Source organism: Podarcis filfolensis (assembly GCF_964270895.1).
Source record: "Podarcis filfolensis genome assembly, chromosome: 8".
Classification (NCBI taxonomy): Eukaryota; Metazoa; Chordata; class Lepidosauria; order Squamata; family Lacertidae; genus Podarcis; species Podarcis filfolensis.
The window spans coordinates 52,667,971-52,685,470 of record NC_139611.1 but is presented as its reverse complement, the minus strand read 5'-3'; the positions used below and the strand labels follow the sequence as shown (position 1 = coordinate 52,685,470).

Sequence of the window (17,500 nt, the reverse complement as noted above, 5' to 3'; positions counted from 1 at the left end):
ACTGTGGAAACCTCACAGCCAGATTTCTGCAATGTGTGTGGCTACCTTGGGGCTGATCCAGTTGGTATAATAGTTATTTTGCTGGATGTTGGGGCTGAGTTGAACTCTGAAAGTGCTGGAGGGCACACCAGGTTACAGAAGGCTTGATTTATAGTTGGATGCAGGTCTGAGCAGAAGTCATCATAAATAAAAGCCTCAGATCTGTAATGCTCAGGTGTACAACAGCTTTAATTTTTTAACAGAAGTGACAGGCTGCATAAAGGGCAACATGATTTATTACTGAACAGCAGAATATTCTCTAGTGAGAGGATGGATCATTGGAGACAGTAATCAGAGAAGAAGAGGCCTAAAACCACAGCACAGAAAAATGAGGACTATCCTCTAAATCAAATCTTTCAGTGTACAACAGTAGCATGAAGTGTGGGAGAATCAAAAGGAAGCTTTGGGAGTTGGGCTGTCTTGACTTTCCTGCCAAAACAAGCTGAAATAGGAGGACCACAAAGGCTACTGTCAGAAGGAAAATGCTGTTCTCTTCTGTCATGTGAGAATTACAGCAAAACCTGCAAGCTCTTTGCAAGAACAACTTTCTTTCTGGTGATCATCTGAACACAGCCTTTAGCTCTGCTATTCACACAAATGAAACTCACAGCTAAGCACCCTAAACAGACTGGTTAAGGGCAGACAGGACAAGCGCACATATCCCAAACAAGGGGGAAAGCAGCAGCAGGTGGTAGTATCTGAAAGCAACGGACAAACAGGGTCACTTCTGCCCCCTAGAGGCAGCTCCACATGTGTAGCTATGGCCACTGGGTGCAAAGGCAAGCCACCAGCCTGAGGCTTTCATGCTGTGGCAACAGCTCTTCTTGACCTCTCAGCCCTTCCTCATTCAATATGCATGCTTTAACACTCAGCTAACACAGAGATGGGGCTTAAGGCCTGGCCTCTGGGCAGGCGCGAAAGCCTTAAGTTGTTCACACAACATAAAGGAGACACACACAATGCATTAAATACTCAACTGCCTTTTCACAACAGAGGCAGTGGGTAGGCAGCAAGGTACATGTTTTGTAGCTCCAGACAATCAACTTCTGGCCACAGAGAGGGAGGCTCAACTGTTCATGGTATCTGCTTCTTGTATAATTGCCAAAGCTGAAGAACTTACCTCTGTCGCTCACACACACAGACAAGAGATCTGGAAAGTTTCCCCATGGGTTTGACCTGCCCCCTTCTTTCCACTTTGCAGGGGGAGGAAGAAGAGTGAAGCAGTTCCGTGAGAAAAATGCTTCACAGACAAAAATGTTTTCCATCTTAAGTTGTTTGAACACACCGAAGAGTTTATCTTGCCCTACTTTCATGCCTAGTGATCTGTCATTCAATTGCAGTGGATCTCTTGGCTTAGGTGGTGGATATCCTGAGCATGTGAGTGGCAATAACAGAGAGGAAACTAAAAGAGGCCAAAGTTAAGTTATACTTAAAGAGCAGTTACATTTCTGGGTTGGGGTGGGGTGGGGGAAGCTATTCCAAATTCATAACTGAGCTTTAGTCCCATTTAAGGATTACAAAGGATTGAAAAGGATTACAAAGCATTGTGTGAGAAAGGATTTTGGAGAGAATGAGCAAGGGCCCAGCAGGGCTTCCCATGACCAAAAATTAAAAGAAACAGAGTTTAATTTGTTGCCCTTAATGCTGATCAAAGATGCCAGAGAAGAGTTAAAAGATTGTTCTATTATCTGCCTTTTATTTGATAGTGAAACAAACTTATGAGTCAGCTTTATAAACTGTCTATGCATGGAAACAATGAGCTTTTTGGCAAGGAAGAAAAAAAAGAGGAAGTAATTTCTCTTTCAAGATTCATTACACAAATTCCCAGAGTGTGCCAGGGACTAGGGGTCCATTTAAAGCAGGCTGATTTCAAGTGATTTTTATTTATTTTTTGAGAAAAAGCAGAACTAGAAAGCAAAGAGCCAATGGAAAGAAATGCTGACTCCGGAATACCCCTGCTTGCCTTTCCTTGGAAGAACTGGGCAAGAAGAGGATCCCTGGGGAGAAAGCCTCTTGTGAAGCCAGAGGTGGGCTCTGCAGAACTCCCTGATCCAAGTCCAAAAGGGCAGACAAGGAAAGGCTCGTCATCCAGAACCCTGGCTCAGGGGCAGCCCTTCAACACCCATCAGCCCTAGCCAGCACAGCCAATGGACAAGGATGGTGGGAGTTGTAGTCTGCAAGGCCCCACCCCTGCCCTGACACTCATATGATGAGGCCACCACACACAAAATGCTGGCAGGCAAACATTCACTAAAGCTTTTGCATCAAATCCGCCACAAACTCTTGAAGGATTCAAGGATCCATTTTTGGTAAAGCGGCTACTTCTGAAGGGAGGAGCAGAACACATGTCAACAGCTCTGCCTAGAGCCAAGCAGTGTGAGTAGGGAGGGCTGAGGAGGCCTTGCCGCTACAGAGATACATTCAAATGATGTTGAAGTGTTGTGGAAAGAACCGTTTTGCTTGCTGATGCTGCCGCCATCTCCTCCTCTCTCACCCACCCTCTGCTGAGTCAAAATGTCCAGAGAGCACGGAAGGGAAGGCCGGTCAGTCCACCCATTTCTGTCTTTGCTTTACTTGGAGACTTGGTGGATGGCATGGGCCAGGTAAGCCACATTGCCAGAAGTGACTCCGGCGACAGAGATGCGGCCATCCTTGGTCATGTAGACAGAGAACTCCTTGGTGAGCCGCTCCACCTGGAAAGCAAAGCACAGGAAAGATTCTACTTCAGGAAGGGATCGACTCAGGCAGCTTCCCAAGGCCAGGCACGTCTGTTTGCTACCACCTACCAGGGCCAACTTGCAACCTGGAGGACAGCGAAGCAACTTCCTAGAACTTCAAGTGAACGCTCTTCAGCAAACAGCAGCCCAGCCAGGCTGCTTGATACCTACTCAAGTCGGCTGCTGCCACATCTCACATCAATGCAACTAACATTGTGCTTCGTGTTTTTTAACAATCCCTTTCCACACCACCAGCCCAGCAAAGTGCTTTTTATCATCAATGAGGGATCCACATGCTGCCATTCCCAAAGTAGTAGCAGCTGCCGGCTTCCTACACAGCTCCCACTTCCAGCCCGGCCCCACTTCCCTCAGCCACCAATTAAATAATGGAAGACATTCTAAATTCTTCAGAGAATTAAAATGCAGCCACACTAATCATGTTCTGGCCTTTTCCTGGTGTGCATCAAAGACTAATTCTATATGGCTGTTCTGGTGTTTGAGGTGCTTTGAGCTCATCTATGTAAGGGGAAAACCAAGCAAATCAAATGCCAATACAAAATGGTTAGCAAGTTTGGTTCAGACTCATTCCTTCACCCACCTGTTCGGGTTTCAGTCCTGTGAAGCAGAACATGCCGATCTGGTCAGTGATGTGCTGCCAGTTATGAGGGGAGCCTTCTTTCTTCAGGTTTGCCACTAGCTGGGTGCGCATGCCAATGATTCGGTCAGCCATTCCCTTCACCTCTACCAGCCTGTGCCAGGGAAGGAGGCAAATGTGGAGTCAATACAAGGCGAGAGGCAGAGGGTGGTGGGGTTGGGGGAGCAGCCAAAGGAATAATCTAGGAGGCTAAACCATGCCTTGTGCCCTGATGGGGTTTATGTCCATGGAAAAGCATAAGAAGTTTGCACAGTCCTGCCTCCAAAACAGCTTTAAGAAACCCCAGGTTGGTTTTGTTTTTCGTTTCTTTAGCCCAGCCACCTGCCTGCTACAGAAAGGAACAGCCACAGCCCTTCTACCTTTGGTGCAGATTTGGCATCAACCAAGAACAAGGTTGAGCAGACTAAGCTTGCTTAAAGTGTTGCCCTCCAATTTGAAGGACTCCTCTGGTTTGCTGTTGCAGCCCCACAATCTACTATCATTAAAAGCCATCCAGCGCTGGCTGTCCCCCTGCCCTCTTCTGTTCATCTGCTGACTGCACATAGTCAGCCTTTCAAGGAGGCCTTACCATTCCTTTCGCAGGCCAGGGTTATTCAGGATGGTGGAGGCTATCCGAGCCCCATTAAGGGGAGGGTTGGAGTACATGGGGCGGATCAGAATCTTCAGCTGCGATTCCACTCTCTTGGCCTCATCGGAGTCATGGCAAACCACCGTGAAGGCCCCCACACGCTCCCCTGGAAAACAAAGACCAGAATGCAGTGCAGTTGTGTCTCCCTCTGTGGCTCTGCTCAGCCACACTGGTCTGGCTGTGCACTTGTGCTGTTGTTTGGTAGAAGCACACAAATGCCACCTGGATCTCTCCTTCTATCCCCTTCCTTGTCCAAGCCTTGCCTGCTCTTTTATCAGCCTCAGTCCTTCCTTCCAGCCCAGTCTCCTCTGCCTGAAAGAAGAAACCATCAGCCCTTTGGATGGCAGCTAGCTCAAACGCAGACTAAGAAACTACAGCAGTGCAATCTGATTTTATAGCACCATGCCTGCACTGGAAGGATTGGGGATTTCTTTACCCCCAGATTTACTTTATGAAGGGGGAATGTTAACCCCTTGTGACTTAATACAGAGGCACTCAGAAGGTAGATTCAAGGCTAAAGGGGCTTCTAGCCAGGCAAGGAGCAGATCTGCCCTCCCCAAACACTTCCCAGCCCCTAGAACTGCCCTCCTTGATGCTCCTATCATGTGGAGTCCCCAAAGACACTGTGTGGTTGCACAAAGAATGCATCTTCATACAAATTGGACGATTACAGAAATTCATGTTCTCCTGTGACAGAATTGTGACTCCACATCACAGCCACCTCTCTTCAATCATAAACAGAGTTCTTGGCTTGCTTTCTCTATTAAGAGCCTCACAAGCATTCCCCTATTGCCACTGCCTTTCCATTTCTAACCTGGGACCATCTCTAAAACAGGATTGTGGTCTAAAATGCAAACTCAAGCGAACAGCAGGGCTTTCTCTTGCCTCTAGTCCTGCGTAGACCTTTCACCCATATACTGGAAAGTGAAAGCAGCTAGGCAAAGTGCTTAATCCCTTGAGCAGCTTTTCCCACCCACGGAGATGGCAACAGACCCTGGACTTAGGGGCTTACCATACAGGCCCATGTTCTTTGCATATGACTGGGACAGCACAACATTAATGCCTTGTTCAATGAAGTGGCGGACAGCCCAGGCATCTTTGTTTATGTCACCGCTGGCAAAGCCTTGGTAGGCCATGTCAAAAAAGGTAAAGAGGTTCCTTTTCTGCAAAAGAACAGAGGCCAGCTTAGCTTAAAAATGACAACACTCCTTCCTAAGGGCAGCTATGGTAAATGGAACAGGTCACACAGCAGAGGAGCATCGCATCATACAGAAACAATGAGGTAACAACAACAATAATTGGGAGGTGACAGTGCCGATTCAGACAGTTTTTTGATTTTCACAGGAGTTACACACATCTCTTGCCCAGCCAAGATCTCCTCCCAGGGTGTGTCTTCCAAACAGGCAAGCAGACCCGCTCCTTCTTCACACAGGGAAGGTCATCCCTCAGCTGCCTGCTCTCTTGGTACCAAAGCCCTCCTCACCTTCACTACTGCTGCCAGCTCCTTCCACTGCTCTGGCCGAGGGTCTACTCCAGTTGGGTTGTGAGCGCAGGCATGGAAGAGAACAATACTCTTTTCTGGGATTTTCTTTAATAAAAAGGGTGTGAGAAAAACAAGCCATTACTCTTTGCTTAGTCCATTTATATACCTAGTGACCTCAAAGCAATTTCCATAGCGAATGGAGCCATCATTAAAAGCCACATGCCACAAAACAATAAACTATCAATAATAAAATTGCACAGACAACACACACACACACCAACAGAATAATAATAAACAGACTCAAGGCTCAAAACCCATCTAACAAGAGCCTCCAAAAGGCAGAGAAAAGCAGCAAGATTTCACTAAGTGGCTGAACTCCTTAAAGTCATGACCATCCATGGCTCCAGAGGAAGGGAACTCCACAGCTGAGATGCCTCTAGAGAGAAGGCCAATCACTATACAGTGAGCTATATCCATTGGTGGTACCACAAGCAGCCCTGTCTCCAGCCCAGTCTCAGAGCTTGGGCTGGCTGGTATGAGAAGACGTGTTCCATCACATACAGCGTGACCAGAAGAATCTTCATCTGTAATGGATGGCAAGAATTGCCAGTTCCACTTCACAAGACAGAAAGTGGGCAAGTGTCTCTCTCCAACCCATGTTTGCATGTCCACTCTTTTCATGATTCTGATTAAACAGGTCCTCTCCTGTAACAGCTCCTTCCATGATGGTATTGGGTTTTAAAGGTACTGCAAGACTTACTTTTGCAACCAACACGGTTATTCTCTTAAGTTTAGATTCCCAAGACCTGTTACTCCAAAACATCATACGGGGCCTAGTATCTAAACCCTCCTGGCTGTATCTTTCCTTGCTCACCATTTAAACTAGCCACGCCCAAACTCTCCATGACCTACACATCCCCATTAGCTCACCCTCAACTGTCAACTTACAGAGATGTCATCCAAAGCTCCAGCGAAGTCAAAGCCACAGGTTTTGGGCTCATAGTACCGATAGCTTTGCAGTTGCAACCCAGCATCTCTGAAGATGGGGGTGTGATTCCCCCAGGATGGTTTGGGGAGGTACACGTCGCGGCTGGACTTGAAGAACCGTTGCTGTATGAAGAAGAGGAGACAGGGTGTGTTTGAATATAGTTTCAACGCCAGAGACCACAGCTCCTTCAAGAGATGTGGAAAAACTGTATCCCACCATCTCCTCATGTTTATGTTGTTAGATTACAGAAGCACTTACCAAGAAGTTGGCACCAACTCTTAAAGATCCTGTTCCAGAAATTGTCTGCACAGTGACATACTGAAAGAACAATGAACAGGCACGTGAGACATCTCCAGACGACACGCCCACAAAATACAACAGGTAAACACTCCAATGATAGCTGGAGCTCAGTGTGCCTCATAATCTGCCTATTTTACAGGTGAAGCCCTTGAAACATGACTGTAAGGGCAAGAGGAAAAGACAGCTGTGTGCAATACTGGTCAACAATTCTACCTGTCCAAGAACTGAAAGAGAAAGAGTAACAAGGAGGAATAAAGCTTTTCTCAATGCTTGCAAAGGCAACACTATCTGTTAAGATTGAAGCGCATGTCAACACTTGAACGAGAAAACATTTATTCCAGTGGCTCATCTGAATGATATACTCAAAAGAGCCTTCCTCTTAGCTGGTTTTTCCCAGCAGCAAGGAAGTTCAAACTCTGTTCATAACTAAGCATATAAAAGTGACCCAGTTTTTATTATTTATTCCAATAGCATTTTTTTTTTAATTCTTTAAGAATTTGGACTCCTTTGGCATATCCAAAGAAAAAGATAAGTTGGGGCCAAAACAACACAGAGGACCCACAGAAATATGGATCCTAGGCAAGGAATTTTTGGCAGACTGGCTCTCTTTTTGGTTTCAGAAGACACAACACACATCTAACATGTTCACAACCATGAGATTAGAATCTTGCTTTAAAGGAAGGAATCAAATTCTGGACTAGGATCCATCATAGGCTCTAGAATAAAATGTGGTGTTGCTTGCATTTCCAGATCCTTACAGCAACTCTAAAACGAATCCCACTGCCCCCACTGACCTAATCACAGGGGACATCTGTTCTCATGTGCTACAAGTTTCTTTGGCACTGACTTTTCAAACCGTATTTTGAGGAACCCTGCAGTTCCCCAGAATGTTACTGGGCATTCCTCAATGAGAAAGGTCAGAAGTGAAACAGGATGGAATTGGGCTATGATCCATGAGAACACTACATTTGCAAGGGGGATGGTGAGGCCCAGCCAGTGTTCTACCTTAACAAACTGCCCATCTTGGAATCCTGCACAGCATTCAGTGGGTACTCAGCATATGTCAATCTGGAAAAGGTTCCCTATGGGTGAAAAGTGTCAAGGCCCCCAGTGCAGGAATCCATTACTTGAATACAGTATTAATGAATGCACTTGATAACCTTGGCTCCTTACCCGGCCACTCTGAATAACCTCATGTGTCTCTCCCAAAGCCAGCTCAGCTGACGCCTTGTTGAACTCTGCCAGGCCAGCAATTGGCAAGTATTCCTTGTCCAACTTCTTTGCAGCTATCTCGGCTTCTGCCTAGAGAGAACAGATTGCATTTTCTTATTTTGTTTCCTCCATAGGTTAAGAGGAGAGGCAACTTCCATTCACCTCATTTATCACTCCTAGATTACACACCCAAACAACTAAAGGGACGTGAGCGCACATCCCTTTGCAGGATTATCCTTGTTTCGCAGAAAGAACTGACAAGTGAGTTAAGTGGGAACCCAGGAGCTTTAGCAAAGCTACTCAACATCTAGCACCAAGAGCCCCCAACCCATTCCTCATTCATCTACTCAGACCTACCTTTGTTGCTCCTTCAATATCTTTGCAGATGGTGCCTTCACACCTCCCAGCTGCCACTGCTTGCTTGCTCCTTAGATTCCCAATGCAGAAAAGGCCAAGCAGCTGCAAATTCTCTCCAACCCCCGCTTCAGTCTCAACCCTTCCCTTTTATGCTTGTGGCTGCTATATGGCCTCTCAGCCTGCACAACACAAGACTCAATTCCTACCTAAATAGTTCAGTTTGCCTATTGCTACCCTCCAGCCACTTCACAAAGCCATAATTTTGTGTCTCCCCACCACCATGAAGACACTTGGCCACACTGGGATGGTTCCAAATGCATCTCAGGCAGTCACTGCATGGAGAAGAGATATGGCTCTTTGTTTTGTTCAGACATCTGAAAGGAGTAGGAAGCAGCTAAGCCGCTCACACAACCCTAGCGGCTAGAACCTGGCTCCCATGACTGCCCATAGGCACGTCTGGCTGCCACACACAGCCACATCTACACAATCCCACACATGCTCTTAATGCGTGGGAGCTGGCGCTTTTGCTTACTTTGCGGACACAGTTCAAAACGTATGGCTTCCCATTGTCATCTCGGTAAGCCCCGACTCCCAGGTTCATCTTCTTGCTGCTGGTGTCTCGCTTGAAGGCTTCAGTCACTCCCAGAATAGGATCAGGGGGTCCCATCTCCACATTAGCCCACCAGGAGCTGCAACATCAATGCAAAGTGTTTGTTTCTGTTCAGAGCTCCATTCCCTTACAAGGAAATGAGGCATGGTCAGTCAACGTCCGTACATTTAGCTGCAGACTAGAAGACATTTGCAGCCATACTGTGTTTCAAATGTCTTCCATGGAACTGATTTCTTGTTCTTTTTACCATGTAAAAAATGACTCTACATATAAGCAAATTCACAAACTTCAGGTCTTGTGCCTCATTTACATTGTATGAGTGTGCTTAACCTATTTCTGTATTACATTTATCAAATATTTCAAGGCAGTTTACAAAAATAAATAAATAAATAAATAAATAAAATATACTCAGAGCAGCTAGTGAATAAAAGCTCAATTAAGTCATTAAAAGTTTTTTTTTTTTAAGGTACAGTGGTACCTTGGGTTAAGTACTTAATTCGTTCCGGAGGTCTGTTCTTAACCTGAAATTGTTCTTAACCTGAAGCACCACTTTAGCTAATGGGGCCTCCCACTGCCGCCGCGCCGCCGGAGCATGATTTCTGTTCTCATCCTGAAGCAAAGTTCTTAACCCGAGGTAATATTTCTGGGTTAGCGGAGTATGTAACCTGAAGTGTATGTAACCCGAGGTACCACTGTAGTAAAAATGTTTTTAAAAGCCTAGGTGAACAATTGCTTTTTTTCTCTGCTAGTGATTGAAGAAGGGTGTTGCTAAGATGCCCTCCTTGTGCAGGACAGGTTGATGTGGGAGGATGTGTTGTGACATGTTCCTCTCTGTCTGAATTTCATTGTGAAAAATGGAGACGCCTCACACAAAATGGAGACATGTTAAGGCATTTATGTGAGGCTGCTCTGCTGGGATTTGCTCTGAACAGGAGCTCCTGACCTCTTGCCAACTGGCACGCTCAGAGCCTTGGTCCAGATGTTCCTTGTCCCCGTCGCTGCTGTTTAGGATTAGGATGACTCTTTTTGTCAGCTGTGCTGCTCCTGGTATCTGCTCTTCACCTGAAGCTCTTGCTCAGAGAGATGTATTTCGTTGTACATTCCAACTGCTACTGCCTGAGAGCGCCCCCCCCCCCTCAGCAAGTGGGCAGCTGGTTGTGAGAAAAAAAATCAAACCCCAAAGCAAGCCTGGCATGCAGAACTGGGCAAAGCTGTCCTTGTTGGTGAGAACAGTTGCAATTATATGTTGTAATAGGAGGGTATGAAAGGTGTGTCTAAGCACATGCTAACTGAGCATAAGGTACAAACTTCACTACTAACTGCTAGTAACTGAATAACATACCTGTTCACTCAAGCCTTTCAGGGCCTTTGATAAATTATACCAGATTTTACTGTTTCTTGGATACGGCAGCTATAGTTTTTTATAATGGTGTTTAATGTGTTTTAATGGATTATCTTAAGTTATCATGTTGTATGCCAACTTGATAACTTTGTAAAGGTATTATGTAAATGATTTTGATAATTCATGAGGGATACACATTTTTTAAAAGTGTAGAGGGCTTCAGTTTTCATTGCATTGAGTAGCTGTGCCTTAGTCTCACATTATTAAGTAGGTGTCCTTTAGTGAACAGGAGGCTTCTTCAGTGCTAATACTCCTTTACAACTGCCATGCTTCTCGGCCTGTAGCCCACGGCCCACATTTGGCACCCCTTGACCCTCCCCTTCACAGCCCCTGGCCCTTTTCTGTGGGGGACAACCAAGCAGCCCCCCTTCAGGCCTCTCTTGCCTACTACCTGACCCCTTTTCACTCCCCACAGCCCCCTACCCGTTCATCTTCTTCATTGCCCCCGGTTGAGCCCCATGTTGGGCAAGATTCCTGTACTGCAGGGGGTTGGACTACATGACCCTTGTGGTCCCTTGCAACTCTATGATTCTATGTCACACCACAGTGTTAAGAAGACTGCCATTTAGACCCATGAGAACAAAACAGCACAAGCATTCACTGTTATTGCTTTCTTGGCATGCAAATATTCCTGATCTTCCTGCAGTAACTAAGGGCTCACCCATATTGTACTTCTGTTTGCCCCACTGCTTTCCCAGGATCTACCGCTAAACTGGAACAAACGGCAATAAGGTTTTCAGAGGACTATCATTTGTTCTGATTTTCTGGGGGGAATTGGCAGAGCAAAGACAAATCTACTTGAGATCCATGGTTTGACGCTGCACAAACAGGTTGCTGGACTAGATGGGCCATTGGCCTGATGCAGCAGGCTATTCTTATGTGATGTCCAAGTGAAGGCCACTAGAAATAGCCTCAGTGGTGTGGCTGCAGCCCTTCTACATGCAGTAAGTGTAAATGCATAAGTGATTCAGCTGGGATATTTTTATTTTCTTGCTTTGAGTGAAACCATAAAACTATTGCTGTGGGAGGGAACATGCCTGTTGCAAGAGGTATGTGTGTTTTTAAAAGGGTGAGATTACTGACTGGACAGCCATGCCACAGCTTGAACACACACATACCCCTGCTGCTGTTCTATTAAACAGAAAGGAAGACGTAACTCAGTCGCAAGCATCTTAAAAGATAATTTCAGGAATTAAAGGTATCACTGGCTATGAGTTACGGCCAAATCTTCTTAAGGATGTTAAAGGACAAATAGGCAAAGATTATGTTGCTATCATGGTGGTATAAGTGTCAAGGGTGAAAGTTCCCAAAGTGAAGCTGGGATTTTCTTTTCTGCCCCTGAGCGCATCACTTTAAGCTTGCTTAGGCTGCCATTTTAATACCTATTCACCCTTCTGGAGCTCCTCAGAACCCCCCCCCCTTTCTTTTTACCGTCCTGAACCAGCAGGTATCATTACTAACAATATTATCTATACCAGTAAAAGGGTCACCAGAGGAGAAATATTTCCAACTGCATGGCCATAAATAAGATAATAATAAACACGTGTTGAAATCAAAAGTGCAGAGTCAATTGAAAACTTCAAAGGGGTGGGTGGGAAGAGAGGAGTTAATGCAGTTTCAGTTGCCAGAATCTCTCCAGGCCAGATGAACTTGGAACTTTGGCCGCATGGGATTCATTTAAGGCAACCAAAGCACATTCTTAAGCAGGGACGTCCCAGTGAATCCAACGGGGCTTACTCCCAGGTAAATGTGGGCAGAATTGTAGCTCGTGTATTACCTACACACAGGCCTGGAGAGTTGCGGGTTTTTTGCAGTCTCTGTCCCTTCCCACCGCCCTCCAAACCCTCTCCAAGGGCACTCAAGTCCAAGGCCAACGCCACCGTCTTCCAGCCAATCCGAGGAAGCCCCTGTGTTCCCGCCCTTCATCGCAGCCAATCAAGGCCGCGGACCATCTCCCCAGCCGGCCGCGTGCACCAAACGCGAGCGACGGGCCCTGCCAAAGGACATAAAGGTGGAGGCGTGCTCTCCTCACCGAACGGCCTTTTCGCGCATCCAACATTGGCCGGGCCGATGCCCTGACCCGCCAACTCCCTCTCTCGTCCAACACGCCGGGGCTTCCGGCCCTCAGGCCCCATTCACACACGTCCCCGTCCTGACACGAGTCGAGAGCGTCCGCACGCGACGGAGGCTCGAGCTGCCTTCGAAGGCGCTCTGGCGGCGCGAGCGCGACACGTGTCGGGTCGGAGAGGTGCATGGATGTAGCCAGTCGAGGCCTTCCCGCCCCGCGGCGCGCGTTACCTGGCTCGGGCGGCGAGGGAGGCCACGCAGGGCGGCGAGAGGAGCAGGAGGCGGCTGCCGGCGGCGGCGGAGTGAAGGAGCGTCATGGCGGAGCGGGCGGAATGGAGAGGAACCGGCGGCGGTGGCGGCTGCAGCTGCTGCCTTGGCCTGGAGGAAGCCGGAAGGAGGCGGAGTCAACGCCGCGCTTCCCACAGGCCGCACCGATCGAGGGAGGGAAGGAGGGCGGCGCTGGCTGGCTGTGGGGCGGGCCTCGGCCTCGAGACTCAGGGAAAGGGAAGGCCGCTTTGCTTGGCCCCGCCTTGAGGCTGAAAGAGGAGCCGCAGGGAAGGGCAGCCAGCTCGCCGACAACAAAATATTTTATTATTTTACAGATGTAGTTGGTGGGTTTCATGAGACAGGCACTGCAGGAGTGGAAAACAGATCGCACAGACTTATGCCAACTGGCACGTGATGTTCACACAATATTTTTCCTTCCCAAACTATTTCTCCTATCTCATCCAAGTGGGAGTTTCTATCAATGATGACATTTCTATGGGAGTCTATTCCAGGGACAGGGTACACTACTCTCTAAAATACAGTGACAAGTTCAGATGGACCAGTCCAATGGTGTATTTTTAAAAATAAATTTTTATTAAAGATTTCTTAGTTTTCAAAAATATGTGCATTGTCTCTTTTTCCCCAATTGCGTTTTCTACAGATCCGTTTCATTTGTTGTGAGACATTTGCATTGCATGTAGTATTAGGTTAGGGGGGAAAGAGGGGAATGGCGAGTAGGGTGGGGTTGGGTGGTTATGTTTCTTCTACTTAGTGTATGTGTGGGGTTTTGTGTCAACATAACTTGTATGAGTTATTATTTGCTTGCTGTATTTCCTTGATGGTGAGAGAGGTTGGGAGTGACCTAGGTTGTGGGTGGTTGTGTTTGGTTATGACTATCACATGTTAGCTGCCAGGTGTCCAGCAATCCCACCTGCTTTGAATACCTCTTTATTTTAAAGCGTAAGCGTCATATGTCTATAATCATTTGGTTTTTCATCATTTGGTCAAAGGACCTCCTGTATATTAATAAGTGGTCAAGGAGATGCATTGAAGAGTGACAATTGATCCCAAAACTTCTACCAATATTTAGTCATCTTAAGTTCATTTCCTTTTTGCTCTGAAAGCGTTGAAGAATTACCGTAGCTCTCAAATTTGTCGCTAGGTGGCATTGTACACTAGCTTTGTTGCATCAGATATAGAATCACTGAATTGTCAAATTGAAAGGAACCATGAGGGCATGGGCGTAGCCAAGGAGGGGGTAGCTGTACCCCCTAAATCATGCAAATCTGAGGTTCTGCCACACTACCAAAAGCCTGCACCCTCCAACAAAAATCCTGGCTATGCCCATGCACGAGAGTCATGTAGTCCACCCCCTGCAATGCAGGAATCTTTAGCCCAATGGACTCAAACCCACGACTCTGAAATTCAGTCTCATACTCCACTGACTCTGGTGTAAATATGGAGTCACTGGCCCAGTCCCTCAACTACTGAAGTCAGTCCTCAAACTGCAATGATGAAACAATTGTTAAGTGTGTGATCAGCAGCTGTACTTTTAGGTGCTCTGCTCCCCAGTTGTGGAAGGAATTCATCTTACATTTAGTAGCGGCAGCTAAATATTTAATAACAACCAGATAAATATAGAAACCAAATGCACATCTATGCTAGAATGGTTCAGTCAGTTATGGGAAATGTTAGTTCTTGATAAAAGGTTGCTACACAAATCAAAAGAAGTATAAACACCAAAGGAATTATTCACTGTGAGGCAGAGTGAAGATGCAGCCTCAGAGGGCAGTTGTTATAGGGCAGAGCTGTGTGTGTGTCATGGGACCAGACCTGCACCTCTGAGCAAGTCTACTGCCCTCAGGATCCTGCCCTGTTACCTGCAGCAGTTGAATAATCTGGCTTAATTTCTGACTTTGTATTTTTCTGGGGGGGGGCATATAGCTCAGTGGCAGAGCATATTCTTTGGATGCAGAAGCTCCCAGGTTCAATCCCCACTGGCATCTCCACACAGGGCTGAACAAGACTTTTCTCTGGCTGAAAGAATGAAGAGCTACTGCCAGTCAGTGAAGACAATAATGAGCTAGATGGTCCAATGGTCTGACTCAGTAGAAAGTAAGGTTACCAGATTTTTTTCAATGAATCTGGGGACACTTTTCAACTTCAATGGATTTTGTCAGGGGACTGATTTGTAAATCCGGGGATGGATGTTTGGTAACCTTAGTATAAAGCTGCTTCCTGTTTCTCTGTGGATGTGTGTGTGGTGTGGGGAAACTGAAGAGAAACTTGTCCTTGCCTCAGGCTGTAAAATGTCTTGGCCCAGTCATGTGTATAAATCTCAGATATATTCATACCTTTTAGAAAAAAAAATGTGGTTAACATTTATTACCAATACACATAAGAAAAATGTGTATAGCAGACCTAAATGGTTGGCATCTGTTTTGTTTGAACTATTTATTGAAGTTTATTTAGAGCAACCCTTATTGTAGCTCTCAGCTGCTTTAAGACTATCTTTTTGGCTGCCACACAGGATAATGAAGACCGCATCGCATTCTTCCCCCAAAACACAAATCTTCCACTGTGGTCAATCAAGGCTGAGCCCAATGAGAGGCTACCAAAGGCTCCCTGCCTTTTAAGATTTGTTTAATAGCCTCTCAAAAGAGACAGGCCCTGGGGGCGAATCCCAGAGCCCACTAATTAAGAGGTCCAGCACTAATGGGGGCGAATGCTCTAGTTTCAAGAACAACAACAACAAAATTCCAGCTGCATTCAGAGATGCGCCAAGGGAAAACATCTATTGTTGGCGCTTCTGGGTGGATTTGATGCACCCTGTACTGTAGAATAGTCAGGTGGTCTTGGTGCGCCTGTTCACACCTGTCCTAATTTAGCCTCAGCATAGATTGCAATTTGCTGCAATTAAGACTAGCCCAGCAGATGTTGTCTGTCTGATCTTGTTTTATCTCCCATTGGACATCAGAGACTCCTTGTGTTCCACAGATTTTTTGCTAGAAGCCATCTGCTGGCTAACTTGGCAATTAGAGGAAACAATGCTGAGTGCCCTGAACTTCGATCTTATCAAGATGAAAATGTCAGCTGCTCTTTAAAAATATGACATTCATTACCAAGCATGTTTCCCTCCCCACCCCCTTCCACTAGCTTTGGAAAGACTATTGAATATGTACAGAGAGTTTCTATGAAAGCCTTCACTGTCCATGCCCCATCTGTACAGAGGGCTCAGGGCGTAGTGGGGAGGGCGCAGCCATCCACCTCTACTGATCTTCACTCACATCTGTCCCTATTCCTTGTTTCCAGTTATAACAATTCACAATACTAAAAAATCCAGCTTGTTCTTATTAGCAGTTGGAAACATATAAGGTAAAAAAGGTAAAGGACCCCTGGACGGTTAAGTCCAGTCAAAGGTGACTATGGGGTTGCGGCGCTCATCTCACTCTCAGGCCGAGGGAGCTGGCGTTGGTCCACAGATAGCTTTCTGGGTCATGTGGTCAGCATGACTAAACCGCTTCTGGTGTAACAGAACACCGTGACTCCATTTACCTTCCTGCCGCAGCGATACCTATTTATCTACTTGCACTGGCATGCTTTCGAACTGCTAGGTTGGCAGGAGCTGGGACTGAGCAACGGGAGCTCACCCAGTCGCGGGGATTTGAACCGCCGCCCTTTTGATCGGCAAGTCCAACAGGCTCAGTGGTTTAGACCACAGCGCCACCCACGTCCCTAAATTAGAAATATATGCACACAGGCGGAATGGGTGAAATGGATTGGGGTCTAAACCCCACATTTGGGGGAAGGAAGGAAATGATCCAGTGTGCTTATCCAGCCATGCCTTCACTTCCCCACCAAGGGTTGTTCCATATTGGTATGCCAGGTCATCCCAGAGTGTCCATGCACATGTGGGTGTCACAGATTAGATTTTTCCACGTGTGCTTTTATGCACATTCATTCACACATGCCAGCTTTCAATTGAACTCTGCCTCAATCTTTCCTACCCACACTAGTGGGTGGTGCTTGATGAGTTCTGTTGTTCCCTCCCATCTATTAGTACTTCCTCTACCCACCCCAGTGGCGTAGCGTGGGGGGTGCAGGGGGGGCCGGCCGCACCGGGCGCAACATCTGGGGTTAGGGCAAATCCACAGGTTAGGGGGCGCAAATCCACGGGTTAGGGGGCGCAAATCCACGGGTTAGGGGGCGCAAATTACTTGCCTTGCCCCGGGTGCTGACAACCCACGCTACGCCACTGACCCACCCTGAGTTCTGGAAGACTGAGGTTCATTGTGAGCATGCTTACAGACATTGGTTTACATGTGTGTGTGTGGTCATCTAAAAAAATAAATTAAATACAAGTTTTCTGATATACCAGACTTGCATAAAACAGCACATTAATTTTCTTTATTTTAATGTGTTGTGCCACTCCCAGCAGGAGCCCATCAATGGAAGCAGGAATGTAGGGGGTAGCACTCAGAAAAAACGTCACTAAGGACATTTTAAAAGCCCAATCCTGCCCCGACAAGGTGCTTCACAGAATCTTAGAGCTGGAAGGGATCCAAGGGTCACCTAGTCCAACCCCCCCTAATAGCAGGAATCTCAGCTAAAGCATCCATGGCAGATGGCCATCCAACCTCTGCTTAAAAACATTTCAGTATGTCCAGAATTGGGTAACATGTGATGTTATGTTGAATTCCCAGCCTTCCTCCCTTGCCTCATTATCTGCAGATCAGGAAATCCAGATTAAAGGGGGGGGGGAGTGTGGGCTGCTA

The 17,500-nt window shown here is 46.7% G+C and overlaps 1 protein-coding gene and 1 long non-coding RNA gene across 2 annotated transcripts; one reads left to right on the top strand and one right to left on the bottom strand.

Moving 5' to 3' along the window:
- Window positions 1–210: 210 nt before the first annotated feature.
- Window positions 211–12,949, bottom strand: GOT2 (glutamic-oxaloacetic transaminase 2). Its single transcript, XM_083624958.1, has 10 exons — window positions 12,690–12,949; window positions 8,912–9,068; window positions 7,984–8,112; window positions 6,769–6,828; window positions 6,471–6,632; window positions 5,523–5,627; window positions 5,052–5,202; window positions 3,980–4,145; window positions 3,355–3,505; window positions 211–2,732 (listed from the first exon to the last, which is right to left on the bottom strand). Exons 1-10 carry the CDS (start codon window positions 12,773–12,775, stop codon window positions 2,610–2,612), a joined length of 1,290 nt encoding a protein of 429 aa, XP_083481084.1. The 5' UTR covers window positions 12,776–12,949; the 3' UTR covers window positions 211–2,609.
- Window positions 7,284–13,345, top strand: LOC310767734. Its single transcript, XR_014551040.1, has 2 exons — window positions 7,284–9,460; window positions 9,688–13,345. It is a non-coding gene; the product is annotated as an uncharacterized lncRNA (long non-coding RNA).
- Window positions 13,346–17,500: the final 4,155 nt, after the last annotated feature.

What these genes read in the sequence shown, in the direction of transcription:
- GOT2 (XM_083624958.1), bottom strand. Translation starts at nt 12,775, where the DNA reads ATGACGCTCCTTCACTCCGCCGCCGCCGGCAGCCGCCTCCTGCTCCTC. An exon ending in TCCCTCGCCGCCCGAGCCAG is followed by an intron (nt 9,069 to 12,689) that starts GTAACGCGCGCC and finishes TTGATGTTGCAG; the next exon opens with CTCCTGGTGGGCTAATGTGG. An exon ending in TTTTGAACTGTGTCCGCAAA is followed by an intron (nt 8,113 to 8,911) that starts GTAAGCAAAAGC and finishes TGTTCTCTCTAG; the next exon opens with GCAGAAGCCGAGATAGCTGC.